The sequence below is a fragment of the Excalfactoria chinensis genome, unplaced genomic scaffold, assembly GCF_039878825.1.
Source record: "Excalfactoria chinensis isolate bCotChi1 unplaced genomic scaffold, bCotChi1.hap2 Scaffold_84, whole genome shotgun sequence".
Lineage (NCBI taxonomy): Eukaryota > Metazoa > Chordata > Aves > Galliformes > Phasianidae > Excalfactoria > Excalfactoria chinensis.
The window spans coordinates 465,741-484,976 of record NW_027315716.1 but is presented as its reverse complement, the minus strand read 5'-3'; the positions used below and the strand labels follow the sequence as shown (position 1 = coordinate 484,976).

At 54.5% G+C, this 19,236-nt stretch overlaps 2 protein-coding genes across 6 annotated transcripts in view; both read left to right on the top strand.

Moving 5' to 3' along the window:
• The first annotated feature begins 520 nt into the window (after window positions 1-520).
• The window catches only part of LOC140265333 (E3 ubiquitin-protein ligase Itchy-like), a 52,672-nt gene continuing 33,956 nt past the window's right edge, over window positions 521-19,236 (top strand). Inside the window, exons 1-8 of one of the 5 annotated variants that reach the window (XR_011906237.1) lie at window positions 521-2,099; window positions 2,699-2,826; window positions 3,251-3,511; window positions 4,073-4,179; window positions 4,368-4,464; window positions 4,986-5,058; window positions 5,731-5,948; window positions 6,604-8,176. Coding sequence is in view for 1 of the 5 variants with exons in the window: in XM_072361255.1 (XP_072217356.1) it covers window positions 4,090-4,179; window positions 4,368-4,464; window positions 4,986-5,058; window positions 5,731-5,758 (288 nt within the window). In the remaining 4 variants the exon portion in view is untranslated. Of the gene's footprint in view, window positions 2,100-2,641; window positions 2,827-3,250; window positions 3,523-4,072; window positions 4,180-4,367; window positions 4,465-4,985; window positions 5,059-5,730; window positions 8,177-19,236 lie in introns of those variants that run through there. The other 4 variants (XR_011906238.1, XR_011906239.1, XR_011906240.1 and 1 more) reach the window with 4 other exon arrangements.
• On the top strand, window positions 14,079-16,523 carry LOC140265321 (coiled-coil domain-containing protein 81-like). The gene is made up of 3 exons (XM_072361242.1): window positions 14,079-14,590; window positions 15,799-15,934; window positions 16,135-16,523. The coding sequence occupies exons 1-3, from the start codon at window positions 14,381-14,383 to the stop codon at window positions 16,521-16,523; spliced, it is 735 nt and encodes a 244-aa protein (XP_072217343.1). The 5' UTR covers window positions 14,079-14,380.

The following is a 19,236-nucleotide window of genomic DNA, read 5'->3' as shown; positions in this document are numbered from 1 at the left end:
CCCCCCCACCTCAGTTCCCTACCCCCATTCTGACCCCCAGGGTCCCTTCCCCAACCCCACCCCATCCCACCCTTCCTATTCCCCCATTCTGATCCTCTTCCCCCACCAATATCCCCCCCCCAGTCCCCCATTCCAACCCCTAGAGTCCCCTATCCACCTCCCCACCCCCCATGAAACACCCCATTCTGTCCACCAGCTCCTCTGTCCCCCCCAGCAACTCCCCCTATTCTTACCCTAAGGGTCCTTTCACTTCCATCCCATCCCATCCCTTCTATTCCCCTTTATGATCCTTTTACCCCTTCTCATATCCCTCTCAGTTCCCTCATTCTGACCCATAGAGTCCCCTGTTGTCTCCCCAGAATCACCCCAGTGAGTCCCCCGTCCCTTCCCGAAGGGTCCCTCCCCCATCCCACCCCTCCTATTCCCCCATTCTAATCCTCTTCCACCCCCCATATCCCCCCCATCCACAATCACCAAGGTTGGAGAAGCCCTCCAAGCTCCCCCACCATCCACCCATCACCAATAGCTCTCATTCAACCACAGCCCTCAACGCGGAATCTCCATCCCCACCACCCCCTGTGCAGCCCATTACAGCCCCCAACCACTCTTTAGGAGCAGCACTATTTTCTCACGTCCAGCCTGAATCTCCACTGGCACAACTCAGGGCCGTTCCCTCCCATCCTTTCACTGTTACACGGGAGCACAGGCCGACCCCCAGCTCATCACAACCTCCCTTCAGAACCCATAGAGACACATAGAGACCCATAAGGACACATAGAGACACATAGGGACCCATACAAACCCATTGGGACCCATAGAGAACCCATAGGGAGCCATAAGGACCCATAGAGACCCATAGCCACCCCATAGACCCCATAACCACTTAACCAGTGTTACACGGGACCCCCAGCTCATCACAACCTCCCTTCAGGAGCCTTGAGGTCTCCCCTGTGCTCCTCTTCTCCACGCTGACCCATCCTGGCTCCCCATTAGCCCCATCAGGTTCTCCAGACCCCTCATGGCTGCATCTCAACCTCATTGGGTTGGAAGGGACCTCAAGGATGATGAAGCTCCAACACCCCCATGCCTGGCAGGGCCACCAAACTTCCACTACTGACTAGATCAGGTTGCCCAGGGTCTCACCCAACCTGGCCTTCAACACCTCCAAGGACGGGGCATCCACAGCCTCCATGGACATCCTGTTCCAGGACCTCCCCGCTCTCATAGCAAAGAACTTCCCCCTGACATCCAACCTAAATCTGCCCTCTTTCAACTTAAATCCATTTCCCCTACTCCTGCTATTGTCAGCCCTTTCAAAGAGCTTACTCCCCTCCTGGATATAGGTTCCCTTCAGGTACTTTAGGCTGCAGTGAGGTCACCCCACAGCCTTCTCTTCTCCAGGCTGAACAAGCTCAGCTCCCTCCGCCTGTCCTCACAGGGGAGGTGCTCCAGTCCCCTGATCATCTTGGTCGCCCTCCTCTGGACCCTTTCCAACAGCTCCTCTTCTTTCTTGTACTGAGGGCTCCACACCTGGACACAGCACTCCAGATGGGGCCTCACAAGAGCCGAGTCAAGAGGGGGAATCGCTTCCCGGTCCCTGCTGGCCACCCCTCTCCTGATGGAGCCCAGGATCCCATTTGCCTTCCGAGCTGTAGGAGCGCACTGCTGGCCCACGTGACGTGTATCGTCCATCAGGACCCCCAGGTCCTTCTCTGCCGAGCTGCTCTCGAGGATCGCTCCGCAGTGAGGACAGCAGAGTCTGTCAAGAGCACCGAGCAGGGAAACGCAGCGCGAGCCATCGATTGCCTGCGGAGATGAGCAGCTGGAGGCATCTCCGGTGCAGAGCTGGATAGCGAGGGTGGCCAGAAAGCCAAGGGAAGGGAGGGGAGGGGGCCGAGGGCGAGCAAGGAAGGAAGGGAAGGGGAAGGAAGGAAAGCGAGAGAAAAGACGCGACATGAGACGTGAATGACGGGGTCCTTTTCCGGCAGCCGCCCACCCCCCAACAGGCCCCGGACCGGCCTGAGCCACGTGACGGGAAGTGCTTGGCGGCGGCGGAGAGCACTTCCGGGCCGTGGCGGCATGGCGGCGTTGCGGGGCCGGTGAGCGGGGCCGGGAGGAGCGGGCTGTGCGCTGCGAACGGGGTCGGGCCTCGGTGCGGGGGCACGGAGGGGCTGCCGGGGGAGGAGCTGGCGGCGCTGGCGGCGTGCGGTGGCAGCGAGTGCGGCGGGGGTCGGGGGGCAGCTTCCTTCCGGGGAAGGCCGTGCGAGGATGGAGCTGTCGGTGCGGCCTTGGGATGCTGCCTGCAGGGAAGCGCAGCGGGCGCTGTGCCGGGTGCCAAGCCGTGGCTCGGCGGCGTGCTTTGCTCGGCCTTGGAAGGCTGAGGTGTAGGCAGCCGGTTTGCGTCGGGTTGAAGGGGCCGGCGCTGCCCTGAAGGGAAGCGAGAGAAGCGGGCAAAGGGAGGGTGAGTGTCGGGATCCGAGGAGGGCGGTTTGTGTTTGCGTCGCGTGCAGAAGGCCGTTCTCTTCTGGTTTTGAAGAAGCCGGGGAGAGCTCAGGCTCCAGCTTAAGCAATGTTCTGTTGTCACACTCTGGGTCCTGTGTTACGCTCTAAAGGAGAGTTTCATCTCTCCTTTACATTCCAGTTCTCTGGATGGGTTAGGCTTGAATTCAGCATCATATCTGCTTCTCCCTGGGTTCAGGTTCTTCAGGTCTCCTGCCTGCTTTTCTCCCTTTTATGAATGGAGAGTGGAGTTTCTACCACAGAGCAAAGTTTCGCGATTAACAGAAACAAATATGGAGCTTTCCAAATGGACGTAGTCGTTTCTTGGTAAGCTAGCAGTCCTCCTTATCTTCACCAGTACCACTTGACCTCCATTTTACCTTGTCGTGAATAATGACTGAGATTTCTGGGGAGGATATTAGATATCAGATGATTTCAGCTCTGCATTTTTTTCTTCCTCCGAATAGCAAGGGACTGCTGTGCTCTCATTAATGTCATCAGTGCTGCCTCCTGTTTGAGCCTAAACTGCTTTCCGTAGTTGAGTGGTTGGAAAGATAGGGTTTTAAGTTAGAATTGTTTGCACAGAGTGAAGGTTGCAAATACAGTTAGAATACAGTTATACAGTGCTCTATCCCCAGAGCTTTCCATCATTTCTCTTAACACAGCTTATGGTTCATGATAAAAGAAACTAACAGAGATGAACTTGGGTTAGCGTAGCCCATTTTAAATGATCCTTCTGTGTCTTTTCCAGGCTGGTAGCAGAATGGAGACTTTCCCGAAGCGCTGAGGAACAGACACAAGCTTTTTTTGAAGGCTTCAACGCAATTCTGCCACAGCAGTGTCTGCGGTACTTTGATGCTAAGGAGCTGGAGGTAGAGGATTCTTTGACTATTGCCAGATCCAGGCTGCTCCACGTAATCCTTCAATTTCAGTCAGTGTCTGAAGAGCAGAGTTCATTAAGGCTGGCGGTTCTGTTTTCAGGATGCTCACGTGAGAGAAGCCTTCTGTATCAGTGAGTATTTGGTTAGTGTGTTGTTCTTCACTTTCTTCTTTGCAACCAACTTAGACATATTTCTAACGTTAAGATTCTGCCAGCGTAATTTTTTTGGCTCATGGTGTTTTTGTAATCCTTGACAATGTGATTTGCGTGTGTTTAAAGAGTGAGCAATTGGAAAGCAAGGGAGATAAGAACCGAATATCAGTGGATGGTTAAATTACTGAGTGGACCAGCTTTTAGCTGCTTTTGTTCTCTCCAAATTATACTCTGCAGCAGAACATCGTATTTCTAGCACAGAATGGTACGGTTAGGCAATGGCAAAGTATACATTCCTAGTTTGAATGTCTGAATACAAACGTTGTCGTGACTGGGTTTTCTCTTTTGTGGCCTCTCCACGTTTTCTTTGTGAGCAGATGTTATTTGCTGTGGAAGTCTGAGAGTTTAATATTAAAAACGAGCAGGTGCTTTGAAGTACAGTAGTATGTACTTCATGACAGTAGTATTTAAGTACAATAGTCTTGCTGTAGAAGCAACTAGCTTGTAGTTTCCATGTTTCTGATCCATTTTCTCCCCTAGAGGTGTTCCTGTGTGGAATGCAAGAAATGGATCCGAATGACTGGCAGAGGCATACCATCTACCGGCGTTATACCAGAACCAGCAGACAGATGCTGTGGTTCTGGCAGGTTTGTAGACTTCTTCTTTTTCCTCACAAGAACACAGTAACAGCTTAGTGAGCAGCAGTCAGAATTACTCAACAGATACGTAGCGTGTAAATATAAATGATAACTGCTGATCCAGCTGTTCGAGGGGTGATGGGGAAGTGAACGTCTCAATATTAATCTTAACATCAGTGTTAATTATTATTTTTCAGTTTATGAAAGAAATAGATAACGAGAAGAGAATGAGACTTCTACAGTTTGTTACTGGAACGTGTGGATTACCAGTGGGAGGATTTGCTGACCTCATGGGTAACGAGCCCTCTTTAATGCATTTTATGCTTGTGTTAATTCCTTTTTTCCTAATAAGGACCAAGCTGTGTGTTTAAGGGTATTTTTTCATAAATTTATATGGAATCTTTTTTCTGACTCTGGCATATTGGTAGAGCTGTGATAGAAATAGAGATACAGGGAATGTGAACACGCCTTGCATCAGTGACTCTGTAGATGGTTTGGACATGGTCCTGGCAGGGCAGCCTGCTCTGGGTATCCCTGCTTGCTCAGAGTGGAAGGACTAGGTAAACTGCAGGGATTCCTTCCAGTACTAAACCAACAATGTGATGCAGTGGTTGAGTTTCTTTGAAAACCGCTTGATAGTTTTGCATTTCACTACGTGGATTTCTTCAGAGGGATGTAGTGAGAGACAGATGTCTTTGTGCTCTGCAAGTTGTTCTAATCTTGTTTTCGAGCCTTTCTTGCGCTGTTGTCATGTATTACCTACTGGTAGACACGGGCAGTTAGACCTAAGAATTCATTGTTTGCTTTTTGTACAGGGAGCAACGGACCCCAAAAGTTTTGCGTTGAGAAAGTTGGGAAGGAAAACTGGTTCCCTAGAAGTCACTCCTGGTAAGTACGAAGGCTCAAACTCTGCCGTGGTTCTGTTCTTACGGATGGCAATCTCCTTTCAGATTGTAGGAAGTGGGTGTGATATGGAAGTGGCTGAGATTGTGTGAAAGCAAATCACTGGGTGATGGCAGTAAGCTCTGCTGAGTAATAGTTGAACTTCTGAAAAGCAGTTTTGTTGTGGAGCTGATTCCATTGTAAATGCCGTGGATTGGCACACCACTAAAAACAGCAAGTTACTTTTAGTACTGAAGGTAGTACTTTCTTCTAAAGAGTCTGGGATCGATCTTTCATGATCACCAGACCCGATCTTGGCAATGAAAACAAATAGCCGCATTCGTGCTCCCTCTTGGCTGGAGGAAATGGAGCTTCTGCTCAGTTTCTCAGTTCTGCTGGTGCTTTGTGAAGATGCTCAGATTTTAAATTTCAGATACAGAAGAGAGATAAGGTGAGAGTTGTTACTAAATACGTTGCCAGTTCTGGAAAGTTATCCCTGCTCAAGTGCTTGTTGTGCTTTAACTCTCACAGACAAATGCACGTCAAGATACAGCTGCTTTAGAGGGTACAAATGCAGTTATCCCTCTGAACAGGACAGTTCACATGCCTGTGTTCCTAGTGGATTTTTTTGGTGGTCTAAGCTGTTCTTCAATACTTCAGGTTTCTCTTTCTTTTCAGTTTCAGTCGCTTGCACCTTCCACCCTAGAATAATTAGGAGCAGCTGAAGGAAAAGCTGCTATTTGCAATTCAAGAAACAGAACGTTTTGGGCAGGAATAGCTGCGATTTGCACCTTGAAGAGTGTGAACTCAATGTGACGTTCTTCTTCGCTTCTTCTGCTTGTTGCACACTTCCTTGTAAAGTAGACTTGACTTGGATTATTTGACAATAGTAGCGTGTAAGTAAATGGATGTTATCCTGAGGTTTTATCCATGTAAACTCTTGGATTTCTACCGAGCACTTTCAGAAACCAAAAGAGCAATCAGATATGGCGACAAAGGAATTGTGACCCGAGTAGAGATTTAATACAGCTCTGGGCTCTGCTTTGTTTTACCTTTCGTCACTTAGAATGTGTCCTTAAGGACTGAGAGATTTTTTTAAAATATTTTTGTCTTTCCTATTCAGTAGCATATTTGGCTACTGATGTACTGGGAAGTTCAGTAGTAGCTGCAGTGCTGCAGCAACATCATCACCTCTTGACAGCAGTGTTATTAGAGCCGGCTTGTGACCGTCCTCTGCCTACTGTGAGCAAATCCATCACTTAAGGTATTCTTCTAACTCAAGTGTGGCTGGACTGTTTTTCCTTGCCTGGAGTCTGCTCACGTGCCAGTGGGACTCAGACTGCTGTTCAGGGGATGTCAAACTGTGGCACCAATCCAGGGCGTAGCTTTGCTTTGTTTTCCTCACAGTCTTGCTAATTTCAGCAAAAGAACCGTCTGCCCAAAGTTGCTGGAGATTTGCTTGTGCCCTCTGAGGAGTTCTGATCTTTTTCTGTGTAACACATCTAACTTTTCAAACTATGTTCACACTGTGGTTCTTCACTTGCTTTGCAGAAGACAAGACCACCTGGGATTGCACTGATTCAACTTAGATTCCCGTTTGCAGACTGATGTTTCCTGTCGGGAGTGTTAATGGACGTTATACTCAGTGTTATTCTTCCACGATGCTGTCAGTTTTCTCTGGAGACTTCTTTGGTGTCTCAGGAAGAGGTACAAAATAACTGGGTTTTGAAAATGATGGTACTTATCATTTTTGGTGATGAACTGATGATGCAGTATTAGCATTATCAGTTCTCGGAGGACTTGAAAGTTTGTACATGGATTCCAGACTGTTTGTGTTTATATGCTCTACTGAACAAGGCCATGAGCTTGGATAAGCAGCACTGGATGGTAAAATACTGTACTGAAATTCCTTGTCGAAATGTCCTTGTATTGTAATTTCCAAGACTCAGGTAACTGTAACAATATCTCCGTAAGTCAAATTCTGGCATCCTTCCGGGAGCTCCATCTTTCTTCCTCTGGGCTCAAAGTCCTCTGGGGAAATGCCACTCCTCCCCTCCCTTCTGAGAGCCACAGTGCCCAAAGAAGGCAGGCCACAGGACCAGAAGGTGAACTCTTGAACTGCCACCGCTCTGCATGATGTTCTGATGTGGGATATCTACAAAACATCCCCAAACCACAACAGGTAGCACGGAGCTGCAGTGGGGAATGCCCTCCACACACGGCCCTGTCGGTGCACGATGCTGCAGGCACGCTCCTTGCCATCTGCACACACGTGGGCCGGCTTTGCACTGCCGGGCACATCATCTGGCCTGGGCACTGCAGGTACCCACACATGATGGGGTGCAGACACGGCAAGGCCAACCCTGGCTGATTGTGCATCTCATTCCCGCTTGGCGTGGGAAGAGGGACTTCAGTGGGACACAATTGCTCCAAAGGAGTTTGGGGGCTCGGTTACAAATGTTGCCCTGACCTGTTGGCCTTGTCTGTCACCAGTTGCAGTGGTTACAAAGCACACGGAGGATACATCGCGCTGTGTAAGCTGAATAAAACACGGGATCACACGAAGTACAAACGTCTGAGTTACAACAGCACACATCACAAACTTGTCACAGACACTAGCCCGTGGTTCTGCAGGAGTGGTGACACAAACATTACAGACCATTACTGATGTCAACATCTTTCTTTCCCACCCTTTTCTTCCCTGCACACGAAGCAGCAAGCTGCAGGCCATCAGAGGGCTTGCAGTGACATCAGACGGTGGCTGCGGTCATCTGAAGGCTTTTCTGGTTGTCAGAGGGCTCCACTGGTTGTCAGAGATGTTCACTGACCATCAGAAGGCTTCATTGATTGAGTTGGGATGTCACCGGTCATCAGAGGGCTTCATTGGTCAGTGGAAGATGGGAGGTGTCCATGGGAGGGGATATGCAGCCCTTGTTCTGGGTGATGGGTAGGGGGTTGGGGCACTGAGGCACGCGGCCTAAAGCAGACCCAAAGGAGTGACAAGTGGCTGCAATAAGAGAGGGGCTAAAAGTAGGGTGTTGTGGTCACACTGTGTCCATGCAGAGGCGGATCAAAGGGTGAAGGCTTTGGGAGGAAATGTACGGAGGAACTGAGAGAGAGCAGAGGGAGGGTACTGGGGTTGATGGTAGCATGAGGAGCTCCATCCTTTAGGACTTTGGAGCGGATGATGAGTGAGGGAGGGGAAGCCCACAGGGGTGCAGGACATGGTGTGCATGGCATGGAGCTGGGGAGGCCTCCCAGAACTGTGAGGTGGCCAGTCCCTGCTGAGCATGAGAACAAGGACACGGACACAGAGAGTGTAGGTTTGCTGAGGGATTTATTGATCATCAGAGGGTGTCGCTGATCATCGGGGTCTTCACTGCTCACCAGAGGGCAGCACTGGTCATCAGAGGATGTCAGAGCGCTGCACTGGCAAGGAGGAGCCTTGTCCCTGCAGGGTTTGTCCCCAAGGACTCGGGGCAGGAGAAGGACTGGCAGCAGCCAAGAGACCCGGGGCAGGACGTGGGTCCCCTGGGGACAGAAGCCACATCCCCTGTCCCACCTGCATGGTGACTCTGGGCCATCCAATAGGGCACTCTGAGCCTGCCCCCTCCAGATCCGTTTCTCTGCACAGCCCCATAGAGCGCAAAGGAAGGGCTGGAAGTGACAGTGCCCAGGTCCCCCTGGAACAGGCCACGGACAGTCCCCTCCATGCCATCCATTAATTCCCAGCCCCTGATGCCCGGTCCTCAGGGCTGCGGAGACACCCAGGGTCCCCCAAGTGCCCTGTGGTGCAGGGACCCATTGTGAGCACTAGAACAACGTGGCCAAGTCACGGTCATGTCGCCTGCTCAGCCCCAACTGCCCCCCATTGCCTTCTTCCCCTTCCTGTTGCCCACCCATGGCAAGAGGGAGCCCAACAGAGGCTTTGGAACACCAGGGGTGTCCCCAAGGCCCAGGGGAACTGAGAGAACAGCAACACATCCCAGCCCCATCCTTGCCCCAGGGTCAGCCCTCAACTCACAGGGCCAGGAGAGGGAGAAAGCAGAGATGGGTCAGCAGTGCCAGCATCATAATGGGCAGCTGGCCATGATGTCACCGCGTTGCCGTGGTGGCGTTTGTGACACGGCCAACCCGAAGGGGGGTATAGGCAGAGCACGGAGGTGGGTCCTGCATCCTGAAGGAGCATCTGGTACAGAGCAGACGCATCTGAAGGATGAGCTCCAGCATGGCTGTCGCCAACAAGGAGCAACATGGGATGAGCGAGGACGGCCCCATGGTGGGCCGTGCCTCCAGACAAATACGCAGCGAGACTGAAGGTACACGGGCCCACAGCCACCACGGGAGCGGTGCTGCAGCCAGTCTTGGGATGGAGATGGCACTTTCCATCTGCCACCTCCATCCTGCCCAGCAGTGGGAGGGGTGCCGGGAAGGGGCAGATGCAGAGTGTGACCAGCTTTTCCTTTGCTCTCCAGAGCGAGTTGCCGTCTGGGATGCGGTGGCCACCTTCATACACGAGCAGCTCCTGGTGCACAAGGTGTGTTTGTTGGCTGTCTGGTTCCTCCTCGCCCTGTCTGGCTCAGCCTGGACTTCCTCTGAGCCTTCCCCTGCACACACAGCAGGAAACTCACCCTGTGTTTCCCTGCTGAGCTGCGTTCGGGAGGGAGGGCGAGGGGAAGGTGCAGCCCCAATGCTGTCCCCGCTGCGCTGGCTTGTGCCTCTTGAACAGCAGGAGGGGGCTCCTGAGCTCTGTCCCCGCACAGGACCAGCTCCAGCTCTTCCTCCAGCCAGCCCTTAACTCTTCCACCCTTTCTTCCTCCTCCACTCGCAGGGGGTCTGGATTCCCACCTTCGGCTCCTTTGACACCGTCTCCAAGGAGATCGTGACGGAGGACAGGACCGTGACTCTGTGCTGGCCCGTGTTTCACCTGGCCAGCAACCTCAGAGCTAGGCACCACCTCAAGTCCCGCAGGGAGTCCCTGCCAGGTAGGATGAGGGGGGATTAAAGCTCTGCTGGCTTTGTGGACGGGGCAAAGAGGGCCACCACATCCCATCTCAGAAGCAGACCTCCCACCAGAGGAGCCCATGCAAACGCGGGGCTGATCTGGATGATGTCCCTTAGAAGGTGGAACAGCAACCTTATCATCAACCCCGTCCCTGGTATTTTTTCAGCCCACAGGAAGCTGGAGCTCCTGAAGTGCAGCCAGGTGGCCGCAGACGCCTCTGTGAGCCGGCAGACAGCGCAGACCTGCATCCAAAGCACCGTGTCGCTGCTCTCCAGCTGCCTGCAGAATGGGGAGAACGTTGCCGTTGTCCTGAAGGGCGTCGGAGTGCTCCTCATTGACGGGCTGAGCTTCGAAATGAAGTTCTATTACGACTTCATGGAGAAGCTGTCAGGGAAAGAGAACTTCAGGAGAGCCATCCGCAAGGTGAGCCGTAGGTTTCTCCATAGGCCGGGCAGTGCCGTGAGCCTCACTCAGCCCGCACACGGCCCACCAGGACCTGGGCATCTGCTCGAGCCGTGCAGGTGCTGCGGTGCTGTCAGCTCTCCCTGCCTCGGGCTCCTCGTGTCCCCAGTGCCTCAGCCATGACCAGGACGTCTCACAACCTCCCTGTTCCTCCCCTGCAGGCCCCCTCGCTGCTGGACATGGGGGTGTCCCGTGCAACACCGCTGGCTTCCCTGGTGTTCTCTGGCTGCCTTGTCGTATTACCCAAGTGAGTATTTTTCTGCTGCTTGATGCAGCTGCTCAGCTCTCATTCTGTAGCACTTGTGCCTTGTGTCCGTCAGTGTCCTGCCCAGCAGGACGTGCCAGAGAATCACAGAACAATTGGATCAGGAAGGAACCCCAAAAGAGCACCCGGTCCCACTGCCCTGCGGGGAACAGGGACACATACCTCCAAATGAGGTTGCTCTGAGCCTGGTCCAGCCAGGCCTTGAATGCCTGTCCCGGCACCCAGCACCTCTCTGGGCAAGACATCCCAGTGCCTCACCACCCTCCAGCCAAAACCTTCCTCCCATCCAAAGCCAGTCTTCCCTCTTTCCGCCTGAAACTGTTTCCCCTCCTCCTATCCCAAGTGACCCTGCTAACGGCTTTAGAAAGCCTTCATGCAGCACGAAAACGTGCCTGTGAGCAGACGAGCAGAGAGAGAGCAGCAAGGATTGCTGTTGCACTGCATCACACCGCTCACTGCCTTCTCCTCGCTTACAGGTTTCAAATGGAGTTGGTACCCAAAGTGCTGCCCCTGATACACCACAAGTCCTCCGGGAGCACCTCTGGGGCACAGAAGCCAAGAAAAGATGAGACGTTGCCACCTCTTTCCAAGGGCAAGAAAGGTAAAGTGGCTTCCAGGTCCTTCCCCTTAGGTTATGGTTGGCCTGTCCAAAAGGAAGGTGCTGGGTGTGACGTACCCCCATCCCTGGCTATGGCAGGAGGATGTGGGGATCTCAGGCCCTGCTCTTCCTCAGTGGAAGGTGCTGCAGAGCTGAACTGTAGAGAGGAGGAGTGGGGACAGAGATGGATTCAGGGGGGGTTCTGGGAACAGGCCTGAGTGCTGCTTGTGAGCGAGCCAAAGGCTTGACGGCGAATCTCCTCTTCCTTCCCAACTGCAGTGAGATTTGATAGCACTCCAACCTACATCCGACGCCTGAGCTCTGCAGGTGTTGACGGAGAGCTGTTGCGAAGGACAAGGAGCAAACTGCAGAAGGAGAGCATTGCCAACAGGTGAGGATGGAGGTGTATGATGTGCATGGGGCTGAGCCAACAGGAGCCCTTTCCCTAACACCAAAGGGTTGCTGCTTGTTAGTGGCCGCCCGAGAGTGCTGGGATGGGGACACCAGGATCCCCCCAGCTCACAGGGCTGGCCCCTCTCCACATCTCCGGAGAGCCCCGGGGCAGCCGCTCAGCTGTCTGGATGCAACAGGGTCTCCCACTGAAGAGATGGCAGCAGTAACATCTTGTGTCGAGACCAGCCTACCCAAGGAGTCATCCACCATGGGAGCCAGATTGCTGCCACCCATAAGGAACAAAACGGGGTCTCCCAGGTGTCAGGCTCCAAAGACCAAAGCCCCACCCCTCAGGAGGGGCACACCCTACCCACGTTGATGCGGGCATGGGGTGCCCAGGACAGACAGAGAACCACCTGAGGCTGCAAAACAGAAGTGTGAATCCCATCTGCATCACATCTAATACTAGACCAGGCTGCCCAGGGCCCCATCCATCCCGGCCTTGAACATCTCCAGGGATGGGACATCTACAGCCTCTAAGCGTCTGGTTCCACCATCTCTCCACTCTCTCTGGACAGAACGTCTCCCTGATATCCAATCTGAACCTTCCCTCCCTCAACCCAAAACCACTTCCCCGTGTCCTGCCGTTATCTACCCTTGGAAAGAGCTGACTCCCCTCCTGTTTGTAAACTCCCCTTCTGTACTAGAAAGCTGCAATGAAGTCAGCCTGCAGCCTTCTCTTCTCCAGGCCACACAAGGAGATGTAGAGTGAAATGCAGAGGGGCGAAACAGCCAATAAAACCTCATCACGGGCTTTATAAACCCTAATAAACCCTATCCCTTATAAACCTCAGCAATGTCTGTGCGAGTGTCATTGTGTCTTGTTAAGGCAGCCCATGCAGGGAGCGTGGCAAGAGCCAAGACCAAGGTACCGGCCCCGGGGCACAAAGGATGTCAGCGGGTGCCATTTTTTATCTGGATCAATCTGCCCGTGACAGGGGTGGGGGAAGAGGGGCAGTAGGGCTGTGGGGCCCCCGACAAATGGGAAGGGAGTAGGGAAAGGGGTAGGGAGATGGGAGCTGGGCACAAGGAAACAAAGAGAGCAGCAGCAACAATCTAAGGAGGAAAACTTCTTTCACTAACTGTGATCAGGGAATGCAAGGTAACCCAGGCCCCACAGGCCGGACAGCCGGCTTCTAGCCTGGCAGGGAGCCTCGGACAGGATGGGTTTTGGCCTGGCAGGGACCTCGGCCTGCAGGCTTTTGGCCTGGAAGGGCTTCCCCGGCCTGCAGGCCTTTGACCTGGCAGTGCCCCCCAGACCAGACAGCTGGCTTTTAGCCTGGCAGGGCCCCCCTAACCGGATTACCAGCTTCAGGCCTGACAAGGTAGCCCCCAACTTTGTGGCTGGCTTTTGGCCTCACAGGTCCAGCGGGTCAGTCAGCCATTTTGTTGCCAGGCAGTGAGCCCCAGGCAGGCTGGATGTTGGCCTGGTAGGAATCCCCAAGCCGGCCAGCCAGCTTTTGGCCTTGCCAGTGTTTGCTGGCCGGCGGCAGGCTCTTGGCCTGGCAGGGCTTCCCTAGTCGGCCTTTGGTGCCCTGCAACTATCTGACCAGATGGCTTTCACCCGAGGGCCTTCCTTGCCAGCTGGCTTTTGGCCTGGCTGGGACCCCATGTGCCAGCAGGCCGGCTATTGGCCTGGCAGGGCCCACTCAAGCCACCCGGCTGGCATTTGACCTGGTATGGTGCCTTGGGACAGCTGGGTTTTGGCCTAGCAGGGACCCCACAGGCCAGCCAGCTGGTTCTATCCCGGCAGGGACTCCTGGGTCTGCCAGCTGGGTTTTGGCCATGCAGGGCTTCCCTGTCTGGACGGCCAGCTTTCATCAGAGATTCCAGATCTTTCTCAAGGGCTGAGCCCAGCCTGTCTCCAGAGCCCCAAGACACAGCATCCAGGCAGCCACTTCTGGCCTGGGGCTCACTCCAACTTCTCGGACAAAGGGCACAGAAGATCAGGCCCAGAAGGGCCCGCCCAGCCAGCCTGCCGCCTTTTGGCCTGGCAGGTTTGGGGCCTGGCAGGGCTTCCCTGGCTCCGCCGGGTTTTTGTCTGGCAGGGCCCTCTGTGCCGGCTGCTTGGCTTCTGGCGTGGCAGGGCACCCCGGTTCCTGTTCAGCTTTTGGCCTGGCAGGGTTCCCCTGGGTCCCCCAGTTCACAGGGCTGGCCCCTCTCCACATCAGCAGAGAGCCCCGGGGCAGCCGCTCAGCTGTCTGTGGGGAAGGCTGCATTACAGCCCAGGCTCCTGGCTCAGCCTTGAGGGATGCGGCCCCAAAGCCATCAGCCACTCAGGCGGACCCCTCCCGCTCTGTCCTTTCAGTGTTCTGCCACCCATCCGGGCAGTGCCTGCAGCCCCAGAGCTGCAGGTCAGCGGCAGCTCAGTTCTACCCCCCCATCTCTCATTAATCAGCTGCTCATCCGGCCCGCGCCGGCCTCTCCTTGGTCAGAGGCTCATGCGGACCTCCCCTGGGTTCTCATTGGTTAGCGGCATTGCCGACGCGTGTCGCCGTCTCATTGGTCGGCGACAGCGCCAACGGCTCTGATTGGCTTAGGCTCCATGTTGAGGCGGGAACGGCCGCCATCATGCGGTTCGGGGCCGCCCGGCTCTCCCCTCATTTGGCTGCAGCCGCTGCTTGCCAGAGCTGTGCGGGCAGCACCGAGACGGAACCGCGGTACGACGGGAGCGGTGCTGAGGATGGCGGCGCCGGAGCTGTGCGGGAGAACGGCTCCGGGCCGGGGAGAGGAAGCGGTGCCCGGCGGGGCTGAGGTGGGATGTGGGTGTAGGGGGCAGTGGGGGAGGAGTGGGGGGGAAGGGAAGGGTGAGGGGGGTGTGGGGTAATGTGGGGCTGTGGGGGGTCTGTAGGGTAACGTGGGGGTATGGAGTAATATGGGGCTATGCCAGGGGGGTATAGGGTAATACGGGGCTGTGGGTGGCAGTGGGATGGACATAGGGGTGAATAGTGGGGGATATAGTGGGGTTGTAGTGGGCTGTGTGGGGATACCAAGGGATGTGAGGAAATGGGTGGCTGTGAGCGCAATGTAGGGTCTGCCGGTGGCTGTAGGGGAATATGGGGATATCAGTAGCTGAAGGGGAAATATAGAAATGTGTGAAGAGGGCTATTGGGAGAGAACTGGGGCTGTAGGGAGCACCGGTCGGGGCTGTAGAGGGATATAGGGCTGTGCGGGGCTTATAGGAGGATATGGGGCTGTAGGGTGCTAGGGGGACTGCGGGGGTAGATGTAGGAGTATATGGGGCTATGGGGCGCTTCACAGTGGCCATAGGAGGGTTATGGGGTTCTAGAAAGTTGTGTGGAACTATTGAAGTGGTATAGGAGGATATGGGACATCGGGAGCTCTGGGGAGGATATAGGGGACTGTGGAGGGGATAGAGGGGTGATGCTGGGCTGTGGGGGGCTACAGGGGATCATGGGGCTATAGGGAGCTTGGGGGCTGGGGTGTTATATAAGGCTGTGGGGGAGGTTCTAAGTGGGGCCTGTAGGGTGCTCTGGGTGGGCTTTAGGAGGGTTATGGGGGTATGTGTCCCTAGGAGGCTGTGGGTGGGCAGTAGGAGGATTCTAGTGGGATACAGGGTTATAGGGGATATATGGGGCTTTAGAGTGGGTTTTAGGGGCATGTGGGGCTAGAAAGACCTCCCTAGCTTTCCCCTTCTATTTCTCCCTCACTTTCCCCCTTCCATAGCAGGGTGGGTGAAATGCTAGTCCCGAAATTTAAATCAGAATTGGAATTGTATTGGACTATATATGACTGTTTTTATGGGAAAACAAGGGGTATGAGGGCCATAAATATAAGGGCGAAACAGCCTGAAAACAGTGGGGTGATAAGATGTCCACAGGGCAGCTGGAACCAGTTTCGGGGGTGCCCCTTTTGCAGGGTTGAACATTTACAGCAAGGAAGATGACGAGCCTTCATTCCAGCCCGTAATGTTTCTGCCCTTTCTTTCTCTTCCACTCACAGGGGGTCTGGATTCCCACCTTCGGCTCCTTTGACACCATCTCCAAGGAGATCAGGACTGAGGACAGGACCGTGACTCTGTGCTGGCCTGTGTTTGGCCTGACTCTCAACCTCATGTCCTGCAGGGAGTCCCTGCCAGGTAGGATGGGGGATTAAAAGCTCTGCTGGCTTCATAGACCGGGCAAACTTGGCCACCGCCTTCCTTCTCAGATGCAGACCTCCCCCTCAGAGGAGCCCGTCCAAACGCGGGGCCGATCTGGATGATCTTAGAAGCAGTTCTAGGGAAGCAGCTGTGGAACAGCAACCGTGTCATCAACCCCATCCCTGGTATTTTTTCAGCCCACAGGAAGGTGGAGGCCCTGAAGTGCAGCCAGGTGGCCGCAGCTGCTTCTGTGAGCCGGCAGACAGCGCAGACCTGCATCCAAAGCACCGTGTTGCTGCTCTCCGGCTGCCTGCAGAATGGGGAGAATGTTGCCGTTGTCCTGAAGGGCGTCGGAGTGCTCCTCATTGACGGGCTGAGCTTCGAAATGAAGTTCTATTACGACTTCCTCGAGAAGCTGTCAGGGAAAGAGAACTTCAGGAGAGCACTTCAGAACTGGGCTCCTGCCATGTCATGGCAGGTAGCATGCTGCTGTGCCAGTGTAACAATGGGCAGCTGCCAACACAGGCCACATTGTCACCGCGTTGCCGTGGCGACGTCTGATACACGGCCACCCTGGAGGGGGTGAAGGCGGAGCACAGCAGTGGGTCCTGCATCCTGAAGGAGCATCTGGCACAGAGCAGATGCATTTGATTGGTGGGCTCTGGCATGGCCGACACCAACAAGGAGCAACCCGTCGGCACGAGGCAGAACACAGCAAGGATGGCCCTGCAGCGGGGTGCGCCTCCAGCCTTATGGACACCAAAGGTACGCGGGTCCACAGCCAGCACAGGAGCGGTGCTGCAGCCCATCTTGGTGCTCAGCAGGAGAGGCCCGGCACGGGGACCACCTTGGGGCTGTCTACGTGTGGGGCTGGGGATGGAGGGAAGGTGAGGGGGGTGTGGGGGGACTGCAGGGTAACATGGGGGTATAGAGTAATATGGGGCTATGCCAGGGGGGGTATAGGGTAATACGGAGCTGTGGGTGGCAGTGGGATGGACATAGGGGTGAATAGTGGGGGATATAGTGGGGTTGTAGTGGGCTGTGTGGGGATACCAAGGGATGTGAGGAAATGGGTGGCTGTGAGCGCAATGTGGGGTCTGCCGGTGGCTGTAGGGGGATATGGGGATATCAGTAGCTGAAGGGGGAATATAGAAATGTGTGAAGAGGGCTATTGGGAGAGAACTGGGGCTATAGGGAGCACCGGTCGGGGCTGTAGAGGGATATAGGGCTGTGCGGGGCTTATAGGAGGATATGGGGCTGTAGGATGCTAGGGGGACTGCAGGGGTAGATGTAGGAGTATATGGGGCTATGGGGCGCTTCACAGTGGCCATAGGAGGGTTATGGGGTTCTAGAAAGTTTTGTGGAACTATTGAAGTGGTATAGGAGGATATGGGACAGCGGGAGCTCTGGGGAGGATATAGGGGACTGTGGAGGGGATAGAGGGGTGATGCTGGGCTGTGGGGGATCATGGGGCTATAGGGAGCTTGGGGGCTGGGGTGTTATATAAGGCTGTGGGGGACGTTCTAAGTGGGACCTGTAGGGTGCTCTGGGTGGGCTTTAGGAGGGTCATGGGGGTATGTGTCCCTAGGAGGGACAGTAGGAAGATTCTAGTGGGATACAAGGGTAAAGGGGTGTATGGGGCCATAGGGTGATATGGGGCTATAGAATAGGCTACAGGGGCATGTGGGACTAGAAGGTTCTCCCTCGCTTCCCCTTTCCCTTTTCCCCTCCCTTCCCCCTTCCATAGCAGGGTGGGTGAAATGCTAGTCCCGAAATTTAAATCAGAATTGGAATTGTATTGGACTAGAATATGACTGTTTTGTGGTCTTGGATCTGAACTGCGTTTTCTCCTGGGGCTTCAGGTCCAGGTACTGTTTAATAATGACGTTGGAGAAGGTTTCAGCATCCAGTCTCCTGCTCAGGAAGAAAGAAGGAAGTTTCTGGAGGACTTGCTGACAAGTGGAGCTGCTGCTGAACCTCCCCTTCCAAGAAGGCAGCAGGTGAGGCCGTGGTGCATCGCAGACTTTCCTCAGCGCAAGGTAGCAGCGATTCAGGCTGTGCTTTGCGCTGCTCCTCCAGCAGCACTTGTGCTTCTATCTGAGCAGCAGGCGGCCGCCAACGTTGTCTGCTGGCTGCGTGCTGGGCAGGCACGGGAAGCACTGCCTGCAGCAGCACCAGCTGCCCTGCTTTGGTTCAGAGCTGTCAGACCTCTGTGCGTCTTTGCTCCCCCTCCAGCCGGTTGTGAAGAGCCCTTCCATTGTGGAGAGGGCTGCGGCTTGAGTTGAGCATCTCCTGGTGTGTCACACAGATCCAGGGCTTTCAAGAAGCCGCTGCTTTCAAGTGCTTCAGATGGTGAATGTTCCTAGACAGAGCGCTTGTCTCCTCCAAGCTCTGAAGCCAAGGTTTGTTCTGCAGGTCCCGCTGATGGCACAGGCATCAAACAGCCCAGAGCTCATGGCTGGGGAGAGACTGCGTATTGCTTTGTGAAGGGAGAGCTGGAGGAGGGCTTTGAGCAGCGCTGCGCAGGGATGCAAGCAGCTGGTAAGAGAAGAGGTGTGTGTGCTGAGAGCAAGGGCTGTACGGCTCATGTCTGGGTGCTGACATGGAATGCAGGCAGAGCTCTTTGCAACTAAGTGTTGGCTTCAGTTTAGCTCCTCCTTTCCTCTCTCCCTTTGAGCAACCTCTGTTACCATTCTGCTGAGAATGGCTAAAGCTGCACCCATGGCTGGCATCAAGACTAACTTGATCAAGCCATAGGAGAGCTCCAAACAACAAGCAGCAGAAAATTGTTGCATGTTCTAGGGGAATATGCAGACATCACACGTGACAGGTTATGCATAGATTACTGAATTGTTTGGAGATAAATCTATCCCCCTTTTTGCTGCATTCTTTCCTCTTTTCCTCCTTTCCAACCTCACTAAAGGAAATTCTCATCTCTGCTGCACCTTCTGTCCCACCAGGACCTCTCACTGCCTGGACAAACGTTTTCATAACACTTCTGGGCATGTGACATTTCCATAACTGACCAATCCTGACTGCACAGCAGTTCCCATTCACACGTGTTAATCCAACAATTAAAAACAAAACGAGAGAAAAACTACCAATCTGAACAGCCAGCAGGACCAAGCTGAGCTCTGCTGTGTGATCTAACTAAGAGCTCGGTCCATCTGCAGGTGTCAGCAGTGTGAGCTACGACTTCTTACTGGTTGGGGTGCGAGGCCGAGAAGGCGTGGAGGGCACGGCTCCAGGCCAGCCAGGAGATGTCACAGCACGGATGGCATCACCCGGAGCCTGTGTGC